Source organism: Balaenoptera physalus, assembly GCF_965194825.1.
Source record: "Balaenoptera physalus genome assembly, chromosome: 3".
NCBI classification, from domain to species: Eukaryota; Metazoa; Chordata; class Mammalia; order Artiodactyla; family Balaenopteridae; genus Balaenoptera; species Balaenoptera physalus.
The window spans coordinates 8,925,028-8,943,355 of NC_138890.1; the positions used below are offsets into that span (position 1 = coordinate 8,925,028).

The following is an 18,328-nucleotide window of genomic DNA, read 5'->3' on the forward strand; positions in this document are numbered from 1 at the left end:
TTTTGCCCCCCAGGGCACATTTAACAATGTCTAGAGATGGTTTTAGTTGTCACAGCTGCCGGAAGAGAGGGAAGTTCTACTGGCGTGCCGTTGGTAGAGGGACTGGAGATACTGCTAAACACCCTATAGTGCTCAAGACAGCCCCCCACCTCCACCCCAGCTAGGATGATCTGGCCCTGAATGTCAGACATGTGGCAGTGGGAAACTGACCGTCCTCAGGCTGTATTTAAAGGGCACCCTGAAAAAAGGGGCATCTTGCACTCCTCTGCTCCAGAAGAGGTTCCTTTTGCATTGCCCAGACAGAGGGAATCCTCAGTCTGGCTGTGCCCTAGATTCCTCATCTGTAAAATGGGAGTGATGAGACTAGTACCTACGTGATAGGAGTGTGGTACGAAGTAATGTATTTAGCAAGTGCCAGCTCTTACTACTGGCATGAGCCCAGCGTGGGCACCCAGCAAAGGGATGGCTACTGAGCGCCCCCCTCCCAGAGCTCAGCATCCTCCTGAAGCTCGGGCTGTAGCTGAGGGAGACCCAGGAGGACCCCGGCATGGACCCTGGGCCTGCTGCTGCTGTCCTGCGCCAGGCCTTATGAATGACGACGGCTGGCGGCCCGGAGACCTATGACCCGCGGGGCTTGCCGCGCCCCTCCCCCGCTGGCAGGTGGACAGCGGCTGCGCCGGGGTTGGGGTGGGGGGGCCGCGGCGCCAACCTTGGCTGGCCGGCAGCCGCTGCAGCACTGAGCGGGGGCGGGGGACTGCGGCGCGCACGGGCCCGGGCGAGCGCCCGCCTGGACCGCCTCCTGGGCCTCGGAGCGCGGCGCCGCCGCCCGCCAGCCTCCGCCGCCCCGCCGGGCGGGCCCGGGCAGTAGACTGCACCTCCGCCCCGCCCTCTCACCCCCGGATTGACACTGAACGTTCTGCCGGGGGCTTGCCGGACAGCGCGCCTCCGCCAATTGGCGGCCTCGCTGGGCGGACCCCAGGCCCTGTCGCGAGCCTCGGCCAATCAGACGCGTCGGCCCGCCCAGCTGGGGCCTCGCAAGCGCGCGAGTGGCCGGGCGTCCTAGGGGCGAGTCATGGGGCCGAGAACCTATGGTAGCACGGGAGGGTCACGGAGGACCAATGGGCGGGGGCGCAGCACCGTCAGTCAGGGCGACCTAGGCCAATGAGCTGCGGGCTGCGGGGGCGTCACGGACAGCAGCAGCGGACTTGGGCTGAGGTTCCCGGGCGGGCGGGCGCGGAGAGACGCGGGAAGCAGGGGCTGGGCGGGGGTCGCGGCGCCGCAGCCAGCGCAGCCAACCCGAGGGGCCGCCGCCGCCGCCGCCCAGCGCGCTCCGGGGCCGCGGGCCGCCTCCAGCACCCGCCGCGCCGCAGCTCCGGGACCGGCCCCGGCCGCCGCCGCCGCGATGGGCAACGCCGCCGCGGCCAAGAAGGGCAGCGAGCAGGAGAGCGGTGAGTGCCCGGGCCGTGACCCCGATCCCGGCCCCGCGCTGCCAGCCCCCTCCCTATCCATCACTGCCTGGCCCCTCCCCCCACGCGGCCCCCCCCCATTTCTCTCTGCTTACCCCCCAGCGCCCCTTCCCCTGCCTGTCCAAGGTTGGGGCCCAAGGCCCGCAAATAGCCCCGTAGGAACCCCCTTGCCAAAGACCGCCCCCCACTGCAAAGACTGTGCTCCCCCCCAGCTGTCACTGCCAACCATGGCACGTATGACCGCTGGGGCCCCACATGGGGCCCTGTCACCACCCCACTGCCTCCTTTCTTGGTCCCTCTCCCCAGATTCTAATCCCTCCACTTCCTCACTCACCTCTTACACAGATGTGACCCACTGCCAAACCCCGACCCAGGCCTCTGCCAGTCTGGGAGTGCTATGGGGTATGCCTCCACCCCGCAGGGACCTTGGCCACTTGGTGACCACACCTCTCCCCCCTCCAGCCCCCGCCATCTTTCTCCTGCCCTTCCCCTCTTCACCTTATCACAGCCCCCCTCCAAACCCACTCTGTCCCCTTTGAGCACTTCCCAGAGCCACCTCTAGCATTGTTTTTCTCTTCTGTGTCACTTGGCATGGGGGACAGGATCTTTCTGGGTCCCTCTGCCCCTCTCTCACTCTGTCACTCTCTGTCACTTTGCTTCTCTGCTTGTGCTTCCTCCTCCAAGCAAGGGTCTGTCCCTGGCTGGGGTAGCAGACTGTTTATGAACCTAGAGAACTACTTCTGTGCTTCAAAAGCCAAGTTTGAGCCGATCTTGCTGGAATTCATTGCGTCCTCTTTCTGGGGTTGCGGCGGGGTGGGGGGCGGTGTCAGCAGAGAGCCCCTTCCCATCTCCTGCTGTGCCGTGAGCTCTAGACTCCTTGGAGGGCCCTTCAATAAATGGTTGTTTCACAACTGAGGCTCTGTCATTCACCCAGTCCCCCAGGCTTCTTCACCCGCTCCTGGCTTGGGATGAAAAGTAGGGGATGAAGAGGGTCTGGGTTTAGCAAGGTTCATTCAGCTTGAGCTGGGATGGTGAGAAGGAGGACTCAAGGGATGGCAGTTGGGAAGAGTAGTGGTTGACATCTAATGACTTGCTTTGCCAAGAGACAAATAGATTCTGACCATTCCCAGCGTTCAGCCAGAGAGGGGACTATTTCCCCGTCAGCTCCCAAATATATTGGCCTTTTCCAGCCAGCCGGGGAAAGAGAGTCTATCAGGAAATGCCTTCAGAAATGGTCTCCAGCCCCTTCCTCAAGTCCTCCAGCTCTTAAATTGTCATCACTCCAGGCCTAAGGCTGGACCTCAGCTAGGATCCCCTTCCAGTTACCCAGAAATAGAGTTGAAAAGGAATGGCCACATCCAAATATGCTCTTCCCAGTTACTGGTCTCAAACCCCAGTGTCTGAGTTCCCTGAATGCTCCCTCCCAGAAAGACCCAGGCATGAAAGCCAGGGAACTTTATTCCCACCCAGACTCAAATGGCAGAACTCAGAGTCACCGAGCAACCATGGAGAGGCCTGACATGTCACCGATGGGTGGGGGACGGGAAGGCAAGTGCCTGTAGCTGAGCGCTTGATGACAGAGGAGCAGGTGGGTAGTGACCAAAAAAGGTCTGGGCATGAGCTTGGAGGGGACTAGGCAGAGTGGGAGGGGCCAGGCCCCCAGCAGGTGAGACTGGCTGAGAGGTGGAAGGTGGAGGCAGGCAGCTGTACATTACAGTGGCTCAGTTGAAAGTTGGGGAGATGACATAGTCCTGGAAAACTTTCAAGGCGTATCAAACACATGCAGTGGGGAGTGGGGGTGGAAAGCCACACAAGGAAAAGGAGCCCTAAGAAAAAGATCAGAGGCTTCGGAAGGAACCGCTAATTCAGAGCACAGGCCGGACACCCAGGAATGGACTGTCATGATGAAATAGAGCCACTGTTTATTGGGCATCTAGGATGTGCCAGGCTAAATGGTCTCCACAGATCTATCTGCTCGAGTGATTTTTCATAATGGGCTGTTATCTGAATTTTCCAAACGAGCTCTCTGAGTTTGACATAGATGATGCCACAGAGGCAGGATTCACATCCAGATCCACCTACCAGACAATTTCCTGGACCCCAGGATTTCCCAACTCAAACATTCTCAAGCCGCCTCCCTGATTTTTACTATATTCACTTCTATTTTGTTAACTTAAATAAAAATTTTGACTCACTTTTGTTCAGATGTAAATTTTGATCCGTCCTAAGCAATATTATAAATGAAATCATGGGATTGCTGTGCCAGTTATATTCTCTCTGATATGCATTAAAATACAATGTAACTAGAAAAGTGAAACATCCCTAAAATCATTTCATGCCCTGCCAGTGGGACCTATGTCACTCTTTGGGAAATGCCCTAAGCTGTACTTCCTTCCAGAGGCTTGCAGGGGCTCTCAGAGAAGGAAGTAGGATGAGGAAAGACGCCCCTCTTTGCTTCAAATCTCCGATTCTGAGAGGATGGAGTTAAGACAAAATTTGCCTTCTCGTAACTAGGGTCGGGTGGGGGTGGGGTAGTAGTAGCCAGGCCAGCCTGCAGGGGGCACCTGAATTTCATCTGCCAGATGTCAGCCCTACTGGAGTAAGGAAAATGACCAAACCTTAGTAGGCACCAGTTCAGCATCCTGCAGCCCCCTATACTACTGGCTCCATGCCGGGGCAGGACAGCATTGGTCTCTTCCCAAGAGGGTAGGGATCCAGAATGAACCCTGGGTTGGGGTGGGGGAAATCTGTACCCGAAGTTGCCAGAGCCATTGGCAGGGGCCTGGGTAAGATGCTAAGAGGGCAGAGAAAAACAAGACCAAGCCCTGGGCCCAGAGCAAGCTGGAGGAATTGAGAGAGGGCAGTGGCCTCAAGAGGCCCTGGGGACAGACGGCCAAGTGGGGCTCAGGCCTTGGCTGCCCTGGCCAAAGGCACCCCTAAGAGCTGGTCCATGGGAGAAGGGACAGGTCTGATGAGAAGGAGCCCTCCAGATACCACCACCCCCCCCCCCAGGTCCCAGGGACAAGCAGATCCAGGCTCTGAGCGTGAGAACTGCCCCCAAGAGGTCCCTAAATGGGAAGAATTGTGGCCCTCTAACGTACTGCAGAAGTCTGAGAGGGCCAAACACCATCTGTGCATTGGCAGTTGTATGGGTGCCCAAGAGGGTCCTGCCAAGGCAGCTTTTCCTTTAGCCCAACCAGGCTTACAGAAGCTTGAGGGTCCTCTCTGCCCCTTCCCTGCACCCACTGGCCGCAGGTTGGGTTTCTTTTCCTGACACCACCCCACAACTCCCTGGCTCCCCCTATAGGCAGGGCTCTGGGGATGGGCAGCCAAGCTGCTGCGGCAGGTCTCATGAGCCTTCCCAGCCACCATAGTCCTGGTGCCCTGAGAGGAAGACTGAGTGATGGCTTCCAACCCCAGCGATGGTGAGGCTGAGCCCTGTTGCTATAGCAACTTACCAGGCACACACTGACACTCAAGTCAGGGAAGGATTGCAGTAGAGTTTAGGGAACAGGTGAAGAGGAAAAGTCTGTGGTCCCCTGGCTGGCCCTAGAAACCCTCCCTTACTGACAACCCTGAGCTGGGGGGCCTGGGGAAGAGCGGGTGAGATGGGTGGTTCAGTTCAGACAAGGGGGGATGGTCCACCCAGAGCGGGGGTCCAGCTCAGAGCCAGGCAATGGGGTAGTCCAGCTCAGTGTTGAGGTTCAGCTCAGATTGGGGGTTGGTCCAGCTCAGTGATGGACTCCACGTCATAATGGACAGTGGTCCAGTATAGAATGAGGGTCCATCAGACTGCGGGTTGGTCCAGTCCAGCGTTGGGGTACAACTCAGGCTGGGGGATGGTCCAGTCCAGGGCTTGGCATTCCTGCCCCCAGAATTTCCAGGACAACCAGGTTTCGGGGAGCAGCAGGTCCTGAGATTGTTGTCTTGGTGGGTCTGAGGCTGGGCTCCTGCCTCCTGATGGGGCCCTGGCTTTTTGAGGGATGCTCTCTCTGTGAGCTCCAATTGAATCCGGACCAAGGTGGAGGCTGGCACCCCTCCTGTGGGAGACATGGGCCGGCTGACAGGCTCTAAAGACAGCAGCCAGCTGGGTTTCCCTTCTCTGCCACTTCCTGTTGTCAGCAGGGGCCATGGGTGCCAGGCACTCTCAGGAGAAGCTGACCCTCCACTTCTTTTGGGATCTGGAAAGAAGGAGGAAGATGGTCAAGGCTGCCTCCCCCTCCCCCACCCCGGGGTTTAGCGTTTCGTTTCCGGTTTGGACTTTCATGGCTGAGAGCAGAGCCAAGCACAGGGCAAGGTTTGATAGAGGCCAAGGACATCCCAGGATGCCATTCCCCTCTCCGCCCCTGCATAGAAGCAAGACAAAGTCAAATGTACCCATTTCTTTCTCAAAGTAGCAGAATTTGGGGGCTCCAGGTTCAAAGAGCACTTGGGGGAGGAGATAGGGTAGCTCTCACTGCGCCCCCCCCCCCACTCCCGCCTTTCTCTCCAGCTGCTCTTTCAGCTAATTAACGGAGCTCTGGGGCCTCTTTGGCCCCCAGGGAGGCCCCAGCTGCTGCCTGGGCCTGAGCCTTAACTCCTTCCCCTCTGCCCAGTGGGCACTGCCCTGGGCACATTGGGTGTCATCCTCAGGGTAGTCCAGCACCCACTGAGAAAGGCAGGGCCTGGCAGCCCGGGAGCAGTGGAGTCCCTGGAACGGGAAGTTAGCTTTAGCACCCCGCCCCCAGGGCAGGCAGGCCAGCCAGAGGAGGGACACTCTCAGGAGAATCTTCCCACCACCTCCTGCCAAGGAGGGCCTTTACAAACCTTGGCCAGTGGGAGCAGGTACCTTTAAATGCTTCCCTGGCAACCAGCTCCTCCTCCCCTGTCCCCCGAGGCCCTCCCGAGGAAGCCAGCTCAGAGGCTCTGCGTATTCCTGGTTTCCCTGCAAAGGGAAGGTTTTAGGGAGAGCTCAGGGAGGCCTGGGATGGATCTGGGGTCAGGTAGAGGCTGGGATGGGGACTCAGAGACCACCTTCCAGCTGTGGCTGCAGCTGCTTCTCTGGGGCCATCTGACTGTCCGTTTCCTGGGCTACCTGCGCCGCACCCTCTGGGCACCTAAGCCGCAGCCAGCACCCTGAGCCTCGCTGGCCAGGGGTAGATGGGCCCCAGATCACCCCATCCCACTCTACCCCCCATTTTACCCTCTGCTGGAAGAGGCAGGAAGCAGAGGTGAGTATGGGGGCTCCTGGCTGGGGTTCCCCCCATCATTATCTCTCTTTATCTGCCCACTCTTCCTGGTACTGCCACACCCTGTGCCCCATCCCCAAATCTGGCAAGCTGATGGCACCAGAGAGCACACAGCCTGGGCCCTTCAACACTTTGAAAGGCCAGAACAGGGCTGTGTCAGAATCAAGGCACCGTGTGGAGCCTCTTAGTGGGGTACCAGCAGACAGACAGAGGCACAGACCCACCAAGTTGGGAAAAACGGGACATGGCAGTTCTCAGGGATTGCTGAGAGCAAAAGAGGAAGCAGGACCAGGCTTTCTCCTGGATTCCTCTTAAACTCGCTCCTCTCTGCCTTCTTGAGTGGGTGACGGTAGAATCCCAAGAGGGTGCCTTCACCCCCACCTTCATCCAGAATTCAGTGTGTACGTTTGGAGGTTTCCAAGGAAGGTGTTGTGTGTCAAAAAAGATTCTGCCAGTGAAAGCATTGGATGTGGTGCAGCCCCCAGGCTCAGAGAGGTCTCAGACAGTTGGTGGCTCAGCCAGGCACCAGCCTAGGACTCTTGGCCATTCCTTGACCACCCCTTCTCTGCCTGGTCATTCTTTGTAGGGCTTTCCTAGCCCACAGTCTCTCCTCCATCTGCCGTGCTTGCAGCTCCATGGAAGGCTCTTCTCTGCAAATGCTGAGGGAGAGCCTTGCGGGTGATGGGGGGCAGGGGGATGGCTACCCACAAGGCTGTGGGGGTTCCTGGCACTGCACATGGGTGAGATAGGCAGATGACAGGCAAGGCCAAAGTACAAGTGTGCGGGACCCCTCACGGTGGCAACGTCCCAGGAACATCAGGGTTGAGGACAGCTCTGTCCACGGGCCATCCTGGTGCCCTGCAACCAGTCAGAAGCAAAGCAGTTAAACCTCGTGGGCAGTGGGGTCCGGGAAGTGATCTGAGACCAGTCTTCTCATCTGTACAATGAGAGTAATAGCAGCTCTGAGCCATCAGTGTAGGAATTAAGCACGGAAAGCACTCAGCACAGAGCTGGCACACAGGGTCCCTGAACAACAGCGCGCCTGACCCCAGGGGGCGGTTACAAGGACATACGGTAAAAATCCATCAGGTTGAGCATTTAAGATTTGAGCACTCAGTGCTCCTCCTGTATTTTATACCTCCATTTTAAAAACTACTTAAAAGCAAAATTAATAGCTGACATTTATATGGCACTAACCCCTGTACCGGCCACCATCCAAACCCCCTTTGCCAAGATTAACTCATTCAGTCTTCACAACCACCCCACCAGGTCATTACTATTATTATCCCCATTTTACAGATGAGGAAAACCAAGGCCCAGAGGTGCAATCAGTCGCCTAAGGTCACACAGCTCATCAGGGACCAGGCTGGGACCTGAACTTGATCTTATCCCAGAGTCCTGGCCCTTAACTGTTTTGCCGGGCTGCCTCGCCACATGGGCGGGAATGCGTGTTTTCAGGCCTCAGTTTCCTAGGGTGGTAAACAGGGAGAATGGATAAAAGGAAAGTTGACAAGTGAACCAAATGAGATAGTGTACGTAAAGCAGCAAGCCCAGGGTCCGCCCGGAAGTCTTCAATGTTAGCCAGATGGTGATGTTCGCCTTGGGGTGCTGAAGGGCCTGTAGGGGGCAGGCATCAGGCGAGGCTTCCCTTGAACGAGCTCTGGAACGAGGGCCCCTCCATTGGCAAAGGTGGGAATGGAGCCAGCTGGGGGCCAAGGCAACAGCTGAACCCCCCAAGGGCGCCTGCTACCCGAGCCCCAGAGGCCTCCACCCCGGGCCAGCCTCCCCAGAGAAGGGGCCAGAGGAGCAGCCAAATCCCGAGGCTATAAATACCTCGGCTGGCGTCGTCCCTGGCCCTGGAATGTCGGTCAGAACTGGGGCGAGTGGGGGTGGGCTGGCCTGGGCACCGCTCTCTGTCCCCCTGAGAGTGACCCCCGAGTTGCCCTGTCCCCCGTTTTGGACAGAATTGAGGCTAGACCCCACCTCTCTGTAGTAAAGGAGACCCCAGACCCCAGCCCAGATCAGGGCCCCCCCCCCCCCGCCGCCAGGCTACCCTCAGACTCAGCCAGGACACCCGAAGGCACTGGGAGAAGGTCAGGCTCTGGATTGAGATGACTGCACCCCGCTTTCCACAAATCGGCATCTCCCCAGGAATAGCCCAGGCCCACGCCAACAAGATGGGGTCTCCATCTCACTCTCTCCTCTTTTCCTTTCAGTGAAAGAGTTCTTAGCCAAAGCCAAAGAAGATTTTCTTAAAAAATGGGAAAATCCTGCTCAGGTAAGCACGCTGGATACAGAGCCCTGGGAGGGATAGCTGACAGCCCCCTGCCCCTCAACTGCATCCCTGTGCCATGGCTAGGATTTTATGGCCCTGTGAAGGGCTCCAGACCTGCCCTCATTTGCTCCCTAGATGCCCATGGGGGCACCTGATCACTCACTGCCAGGCTCCCCCACCCCACCAACCCCGTCCAAGTGGCGGCCCCTGCCCCCCAGGCAGCTGCCAGCAGCTCCTGGGCCCCAGGCCAGGGCCGGATCTGGCCCCTGCCACCAGCCTTGAGGAATGTACCCTCCGCCATCTTGTTTTTCCACCCCCTGTCCTCACCCCCCTAGCTCCACCTGGTCCCCAGGGCCCCCTCTGCTGGTGGCAGAGGGAACACCCCAAACTTTGGCCTAGCAGGCTACACGGGGTTGGGGGGGGTGGGGGTGGTCCCTGACCCTCCAGACCCTTCTGCCCACAGAATACAGCCCATTTGGATCAGTTTGAACGAATCAAGACCCTCGGCACGGGCTCCTTCGGGCGGGTGATGCTGGTGAAGCACAAGGAATCCGGGAACCACTTTGCCATGAAGATCCTCGACAAACAGAAGGTGAGCGCAGCCCTGCCACAAGGCCCTGGTCCCAGCCACCAGGGCTTTGCCTGGGCTGTTCCCACCACCTGGAGTGGACTTCCCACCTATCCACTCACCAGCTATTTCCTGAGCCTCCATAATGTGCCACACCCAAAGGTGGGAAGGGTACCATGCTGCCTTCAGGAAGCTTTCCGCAGGAGGAAAAGTACCCGAAGACGTAAAGCCCACACGGGCTCAGACACCTAGCCTGTATCGAGGAAGCCAGAAGTCTTCCTGGGGGAAGTGATGTTTACACAGACCTTCTTTCTGTAAATATTTTGGTTTTGAATTTTATTTTATTTATTTTTTTATACAGCAGGTTCTTATTAGTTATCCATTTTATACATATTAGTATATACATGTCAACCGCAATCTCCCAATTCATCACACCGCCCCCCGCCCTTTGTAAATATTTTTGAAACCCTACTTTTTGGCAGGCAATGCTCTAGAGCAGCACCATCCAGGAGACATATCACACAAGCCACATAGGGTTTTAAATTTTCTAGAATCCTCATTTTATTTTATTTTTTTTATTTGGTAGCACTGTGTGGCTTGCAGGATCTTAATTCCCCAACCAGGGATCAAACCCCGGGCCCTCGGCAGTGAGAGCACGGAGTCCTAACCACTGAACCACCAGGGAATTCCCTAGAATCCTCGTTTTAAAAGTTTAAAAAAGGCAGAATTCATTTTAACAATATGTTGTAATTAAGCCAGTATATCTACAATATTATCATTTCAACGTATGTATCCAGTGTAGAAATATCCTTAATGAGACATTTTACATTCTTTTTTTTCCATACTAAGTCTTAGAAATCCAGCATGTATTTTACACATATAACACATCTCCATTCAGATGTTAATTTTCACTGGAAAGACAAGAAAAAGTAGAGAAATAGAAAAAGCAGATTCATGTAGCCCAGGTTGTTCCAAACAGGCTTGAAAGTTGTCTGGTAACTGTGCCAGGTATCAGTTTTTAAATTTTCTTTTTTTTTAATTTCTTTATTTCTTTATTTATTTTTGGCTGAGTTGGGTCTTCGTTGCTGTGCATGGACTTTCTCTAGTTGCAGCGAGCGGGGGGTACTCTTCTTTGCGGTGCACGGGCTCTAGGCGCAAGGGCTTCAGTAGTTGTGGCACATGGGCTCAGTAGTTGTGGCTCGCAGGCTCTAGAGTGCAGGCTCAGTAGTTGTGGCGCACGGGCTTAGTTGCTCCACAGCATGTGGGATCTTCCCAGACCAGGGCTCAAACCTGTGTCCCCTGCATTGGCAGGTGGATTCTTAACCACTGTGCTGCCAGGGAAGTCCCTAAATTTTCATTTTATATATAATTTTTTTTTTTTCTTTTTGGCTGCCTTGGGTCTTCGTTGCTGAGCGCGGGCTTTCTCTAGTTGCAGAGAGCAGGGGCTACTCTTCGTTGCGGTGCGCAGGCTTCTCAGTGCGGTGGCTTCTCTTTGTTGTGGAGCACAGGCTCTAGGCACAAGGGCTTCAGTAGTTGTGGCGTGTGGGCTCAGTAGTTGTGGCTCGCGGGCTCTAGAGCGCAGGCTCAGTAGTTGTGGTGCACGGGCTTAGTTGCTCCTCAGCATGTGGGATCTTCCCAGACCAGGGCTCAAACCCGTGTCCCCTGCGTTGGCAGGTGGATTCTTAACCACTCCGCCACCAGGGAAGCCCTAAATTTTCATTTTAGATACTTCAAATTTTAAACTTGGTTCCCCAGTCAACGAACCACATTTCAAGCACTCAGCAGCCGTACGTGGCTAGTGTGGAATCTACTGGACAGTGCAGGTATAGACCCAAACGATGTAGCTGTGAGCAAAGCATAAAAAGCCCCAGTGCAGTGGGGCTTAGAGCTGACCAAGGGGCCAGGCTGCCTGCATGTGACAAGCTGGACTGATGTTGACTAGCTGCATGTGAACTTGGGCACGGCACTTCCCCTCTCTGCATCTGGGCTTCCAAACTTGCATGCTCCCATTGCATACCCCTCAGGGCTCCTGTCAGAGAGTGTGAGACGGCTGCTGGGGACAGCTGAGGGCTGAGGAGGAATTAGCCCTGGGTTCAAGTGGATGTGGGGGGCGGGGTGTCCTCTAGATGCAGGGAAGGTATTTCTAAATCCCCTACCCCTTGGGTGCTACTCCCACCTGTCTGTTTGGTTTCAACTCAGCTGCCCCTTCCTCCAGGAAGCCTTCTCTGACTCCTCAGGCTTCACCAGATGCCTTATCTGGGCATCCATAGGCCCCAAGCTTCCCCATCACAGCTCTGACCCCTGTGGCCTGGTGACTCATGTGTTATTGCCTTGAACTGCATGCCATGTGGGGACAGGCACCCAGCCCAGGGCTTGACAGGCCCCAGGCACTCAAACGATTCTGGATGGAGGACCCGGCCCGGCCCTGGCACATCTACTTTTGGGTGGCAGGGAAGAAAAGAGCTCTCTCACACCCCCTCCTCTCTCCTCTCCCCTCCCACCCCTGCAGGTGGTAAAGCTGAAACAGATTGAGCACACCCTGAACGAAAAGCGCATCCTGCAAGCGGTCAACTTTCCGTTCCTTGTCAAACTCGAGTTCTCCTTCAAGGTGGGGTCCCAGCGGCCGCAGACCAGGGCCACTGCCGGGTGGTGCAGCCTCTGGGTTCCCGGAGCTGGGGCTCGGCCAACCACAACCAGTGGTTGCCCGAAAAGGCAGACCCACTGATGGGGGAGCTGTGAAGAAGACCCCCGGGGGTGGACGGCAAGTCAGCCTGGGGCTCTGATAGATCCCAAGTTCAACTGGGCCTGCCAACGTATAGCTTGATAAACTTGGGCAAGTCCCCCAACCTGGATAACATCCCTCAAAATCATGGTTCCATTGATAGCAAGAACCTGACACACAGCCACAAACTGCCGCTCAGCCTGGGTTCAAATCCCAGCCTTGCACTTCCTGGCTGTGTGACCCTGGCAAGAAACTTCACTCCCATGAGCCTTAGTTTCTTCATCTGTAAAATGGGGATCACGGCCGGCTCCACCTGGTGGGGCTGCCATGACAGTTCCAACCGCATCATGAGCACCCTGCGTGAGCTATTTTGGGTGCCGCCCTAAGCCATGACTGTGAGAGTTGGGAAAGGCCCCTCAGGGCCTGTGACCCTAGCAGTCACAAGGTACCCCACGCTTTGTTTAAGGCTCTGCTGCCACCATCTTGAAATTCATAATCATTTTTTTAACAAGGGGCCTCACTTTTATTTCGAGAGGGGACTCACAAAATCTGTAGCCCGTCCTGGTCCCATTTGACAGATGACAAGACTGTGGCCCCAAGAGCCTTGCTCAAGACAGTCACAGACAGGAGCCACCACAGAGTTCTCTCTGCAGCCCAGGCATGCCAGCCAGGTCCCTGATGTACCTCTAGCGAGCCCTCACTTTTGGCCCCCGTAAGCAGGATCATGGCTGCCCCTTCTTTCTCATGGGCAGAATGAAATGAGACAGGTAATCAGTGAGCACAGTGCCTGGCGCTTGGAACGTGCTTCACATGGGAACCAAAATGGTTGTTGTCGCTTTATGTCTGACACCTGCCTTCAGATGGGGCCTGGGGCTTGGGGATTGGGGCCCTGATCAGCTGCTGCTTCCCACAGGACAACTCAAATTTATACATGATCATGGAGTACGTGCCTGGTGGGGAGATGTTCTCACACCTGCGGCGGATCGGGAGGTTCAGGTGAGCCCTGAGCCCCAGGGGTGTGCATGGGTGTCGTCCGTGGAAGTGGCCTCTCCAGGTCCCTGTGGGTTCTTGTTCCCCTGAGCTGAGGAATCTACAGTGTCTTAGCCACCACGAAACAAAACAAACACGGTGACTTAGGCGTCACCATGTAAGTGGGCAATTTCATGTGGTTTTTAAATTTGTGCCATCTTATTTATATAGATATTCACTTTACATACAATAAAATGCACAGGTTTTCAATACCCTGTCCCATGAGTTTTGACAGCTGCATTCACACGTGTAACCACCACCCCAGAAAATTCCCTCAAATGCCTTTCTTGGCAAATCACCACCCCAACAAAGGCAAACGTCCTTTCTGGCTTCAAACACCATAAATGTGTTTGGTCTGGGTCTGGACTTGATATAAATGGAATCACACAGTTCATATTCTTTTGTCCCTTTCTTCTCTTGCTTCACATAATCGTTTTGTGATCCAGCCACATTGTTGGGTATATTCATCATTTGTCCTGGTGGTGGTGTTGGGTAGGATCCCATTGTAGGAATCTATCACAATCTGTGATTCCATTCCTCTGTTGATGGACATTTGGGCTGTTTCCAGTTTGGGGCTGTGTATGAATAAGGCTGCTCTGCTGATGCATTTTGATCGCTAGGCTGGAGGCAGCTCGATAGGCCCACCTGCTGGACCATTTGGGGGTGGGCAGGTCCTGCTGGCGTGGCCACCCACTCTCACCCATCCTCTCCCTGCTTGTCCCCATCAGTGAGCCCCATGCCCGCTTCTACGCAGCCCAGATTGTCCTGACCTTCGAGTACCTGCACTCGCTCGATCTCATCTACCGGGACCTGAAGCCGGAGAACCTCCTCATCGACCAGCAGGGCTACATTCAGGTGCCCACTGGGCTGGGCGAGGGGCAGCCCCAGGTGGCCACAGCCTGAACCCTCCCACCCTCCCGGCCAACTGCCCATTCTTGTGCCCACAGGTGACAGACTTCGGTTTCGCCAAGCGTGTGAAAGGCCGCACCTGGACCTTGTGCGGCACCCCCGAGTACCTGGCCCCCGAGATCATCCTGAGTAAAGTAGGCGCTTCCCTACCCCTCCCACCGCTCTGAGGCCTGCTCCACTGCCGGCGGCCCCCTCCTCACCCTTCTCCCCTCACCTGCGCCCCTCCTCTCGCTCCAGGGCTACAACAAAGCTGTGGACTGGTGGGCCCTGGGGGTTCTCATCTATGAGATGGCCGCTGGCTACCCGCCCTTCTTCGCTGACCAGCCCATCCAGATCTATGAGAAGATTGTCTCTGGGAAGGTGAGGCCCGGATATGGGGGCTCAGCCCTAAGACTGACCCTCCCCTGCCTGTCCTGCTCACTGTGGAGCCCTGGTCGTCATTGTCAGAACAGTCTAGGGAATTCCCTGGCAGTCCAGTGGTTCGGACTCTGAGCTTGCTTCCACTGCAGGGGGCACAGGTTCGATCCCTAGCTGGGGAACTAAGATCCCGAGTGCTGTGTGGGGCGGCCAAAGAAAAACAGAAAAAGAACAATCAAGAAGTTCATCAAGTCAGGCCAGGTGGTGAAGCCAGACACACCCACTACGCTAACTGAGGCCACCACTTCACACAACCTCGCTGTCTGATTCTGGACCACAGTGCCGAAATCCTAAGGGTTTTCAACACCCCACGTCTCACCCAAACTCCTGCCCTGCCTGCCAGGAGGCTCATCTCGTCTCTGGTCGGCCCCCTTAGCATGAATTTTCACAAGTTTCACAGCAAAAAAGCGAGCATGTTCAGATCCCAGGCGCTACCCCAGACCCCTCCGGGGAGTCACTTTGGACGTAAGGCCCTGCCTCCTTTCCCAAATGCAGACTTTCTAACTTGGAGGGTGTGGGTAAGGGGTGGCGGAACCGTTAGAGCCCCGGAGTGCGTTGAGTACCCACTGCCCCATGCACCCCCTCGGTCGTACCCCAGCACTCTGAGGGAGTGAGGAAGCTGAGGTGCAGAGGTTGGACATGTCTGGTTCAAGATCACACGGCAGCATCGTCTCAAAAGAGGTTGGGGACCCCACCTCTGACTGCAGCTCACCCACCTCACCAGGAGGACCAACCATCCCTCCATCTGACCCAGGAAATGGTGGGAGTGGCTCCCAGCTCAGCCTAGGTGGGCTGACCTGGCTCTAAGTCCCAGCTCTGCCACCCATCAGCTTTGAAACCTCAGGCCAATGTCTTCGCTTCTCTGAGTCTTATCCATCTCAGAACTGGGGAACTAGCCACTTGCCTCTCAGAGAGGTTGAGAGAATCACCACCTGCAAAGTGGGGTCACTAAAAAAGGGAAAGATGAGGTGTCTGCCACCAGGCAGAATAGAAATTGCCAAGAAAATGGCCCAGTGGGGAAAAAAAAAAAGAAAAAGCCATAGACGTTTTCGAGAGGGGAGAGAAGATGAGCATGACTCCCTTCTTTGTAGCATTTCACAGTTCCCACGCACCCTCAGCGGGATTATCTCCCTCATGCAACCCTGGGATATCTGCCCCGTGCCAGAGAGGCAGGCACAGGCCCAGAGAGGTTAAGGGCCGTGGCCAAGGTCACACAGCATGGAAGAGGCAGAGCAGTGCTGGAAGTCGGTTCTTGCAACTCTAAATCCAGTGACTGCATACAAAGCTGTGGACTCAAAGCATTTGGGGAAAGTTTCTGGAAGAGTTGAACTGAGCCTTAAAGAATGGAAGAGCCTTCGCTATGCAGAGAGAGAGAGAGAAATAGACAAACAATTATTTCTCTCAGAAGCATGAATATTTCTGAAGTCCCCAGACCCCATTAGAGCTGCCTTAGGAAGCAGCGGCTAAGAATGCAAGTTCTGGAGTCCAACAGACCCCAGATGGAACCAACTTGCCCTGCTCCTCTCTGGGATCTTGGGCAAGCTGTTTAATCCTTCCGAGCCTCAGTTTCCTCTTCTCAGGAAACAGAAATGGGAACCTCGGGAATTCCCCGGCAGTCCAGTGGTTAGGACTCTGGACATTCACTGCCGAGGGCCTGGGTTCAATCCCTGGTTGGGAAACTAAGATCCCACAAGCCGAATGGTGCAGACAGAAGAATAAAATGGGAACCTCATAGCTCTTACCTCTCCAGCAGCAGCAGCATTGCCCAGGAACTGGCTAGAAATAAAGACTTTCAGGCCCCACCTGAATCAGATATCCTGAATCAGAAACTCTAGTGGGCCCAGCAAGCTGTTTCAATGGAATTCCGATGCACACTCTGGTTTGGGGTCCTCCACCCAATAAGACAATTGGATGGTGAAGGCAGTGTTCTGGGCTCCCCAGGCTCCAGATCAGCTTCCCAATCTGTCTGTGTTACCCCCTCTCCAGGTGCGGTTCCCGTCCCACTTCAGCTCCGACCTGAAGGATCTGCTGCGGAACCTCCTGCAGGTGGACCTCACCAAACGCTTTGGGAACCTCAAGAACGGGGTCAATGATATCAAGAACCACAAGTGGTTTGCCACGACTGACTGGATCGCCATCTACCAGAGGAAGGTAGGCCCCCCCTTCCCCTTGTGCTCTGAGGGTTTTGGAGGGGGGTGGGCAAGAGCCAGGGAGTATTGCCAATGGAGAGATGAAAAGGGAAGGGGAATTTGAAAATAGGCTGCAGGCTCTGGGTCAATTTAGATGAGGCAACTTAGAGCATTGGGGGTATAGAAACAGAATTGTGGGGTCATTTGGCCACTCTGTGACCTTGAACCGGAGACTTCCCTCTCTGGAAAGTAATTTCCCCATCGGTGAGTTGGCTATAATAAGATTCTTGGGTTGTTCAGATGAGTCCACACCCTAATGCTAAGATCAGACCTGGGTCAGAGTAAGTGATCTCACGAATGTTAGCCCATTCGCATTTATTGTTGTAACGATGATTATGTTGACTGCTGAGGTCTGAATGGTTCTTGACCCCTCTCCAGGTGGAAGCTCCCTTCATACCAAAGTTTAAAGGCCCTGGGGACACGAGTAACTTTGATGACTATGAGGAGGAAGAGATCCGAGTCTCCATCAATGAGAAGTGTGGCAAGGAGTTTTCTGAGTTTTAGGGGTGTGCCTGTGCCCCCATGGGTTTTCTTTCTTTGTTTCTTTTTTTTTTTTTTTTTGTGGTGGGTGGGAGGGTTGGATTGAACAGCCAGAGGGCCCCAGAGTTCCTTGCATCTAATTTCACCCACCCCCGCCCCACCCTCCAGGGTGGGGGGAGCAGGAAGCCCAGATATTTGGAGGGAAACACCAGCTGCTCCCCCTCACCCCCTTCTCCCTCCTGCCCCCCCCGCCCCCCCTACCGCTTTTGCCTCCCTCCTCCCCCACAGCCCCCAACCCTAGCCCACTTCTGCCTGTTTTAAACGAGTTTCTCAGTTCTTCCCTTCTTCAGGTCAGACCAGGTCTTGCGGGTGTGTTAGGGACAGGGTGTGGAAAGAGGGGCCCAAACTTAACTCCAGCCACCTGCCCCCCCCCCCCAAAAAAAAACCACAGGCAGCACTCTCTAAGGGCGAATGAATGAAAGGCTAACCTTCCCTTCAGAGCAACCTTGCCAGGGAAGGAAAGATTTTAGTGACGTGTTCAGCGGGCTACTTAATAGAAGTTTTAAAAAAAACAATTTACAATATTATTTAAGTTCCACCAATGCCTTCCTCCCTCCTTCCTCTCCCACCCCTTCCCATGCCCCTCCTCCCCAAATCCATTTTAACAAGGCTGGGAAGCAGACTGTAAAGGAAGGAGCTGGGGGTTCAAACCTCTCCCCCAAGCTGCTAATCTCCCCCGCCCCCCTGCCCCGTCGGGGTCCCTGCCAAGCCTGGAAGGGTCTCAGCCCCTTTAGGAAGCCCCCACTCCCTTCTGCCCCAATAGACCTGTCTTCACCCCTGGGCTTCGGGACCCAGACAAAGCAGCTGCCCCTCTCCCTGCCAAAGAGGAGTTGTCCCCTGAAAAGATAGAGGGGGAGCCCTGAGCCCAGGGTCTTTCCTCCCAGTAACACTCTCCCCAAACTTCTTAATTTTATTCTCAACTAGATTTTAATGTCCAGCCTCCTCTCAGTCGGGAAGGCCACCCACGCAAAAGGAGGCAAAGCGC

At 55.5% G+C, this 18,328-nt stretch overlaps 2 protein-coding genes across 2 annotated transcripts; both read left to right on the plus strand.

Annotated features, from left to right (window-relative positions):
- The first annotated feature begins 1,175 nt into the window (after positions 1–1,175).
- Positions 1,176–17,714, plus strand: PRKACA (protein kinase cAMP-activated catalytic subunit alpha). The gene is made up of 10 exons (XM_082455217.1): positions 1,176–1,448; positions 8,911–8,972; positions 9,433–9,561; positions 12,047–12,145; positions 13,173–13,255; positions 14,017–14,143; positions 14,236–14,331; positions 14,435–14,557; positions 16,601–16,765; positions 17,182–17,714. The coding sequence occupies exons 1-10, from the start codon at positions 1,403–1,405 to the stop codon at positions 17,305–17,307; spliced, it is 1,056 nt and encodes a 351-aa protein (XP_082311343.1). The 5' UTR covers positions 1,176–1,402; the 3' UTR covers positions 17,308–17,714.
- SMIM46 (small integral membrane protein 46) lies at positions 1,511–8,888 on the plus strand. The gene has a single exon (XM_082455221.1). The coding sequence runs from the start codon at positions 6,301–6,303 to the stop codon at positions 6,583–6,585; it is 285 nt and encodes a 94-aa protein (XP_082311347.1). The 5' UTR covers positions 1,511–6,300; the 3' UTR covers positions 6,586–8,888.
- Positions 17,715–18,328: the final 614 nt, after the last annotated feature.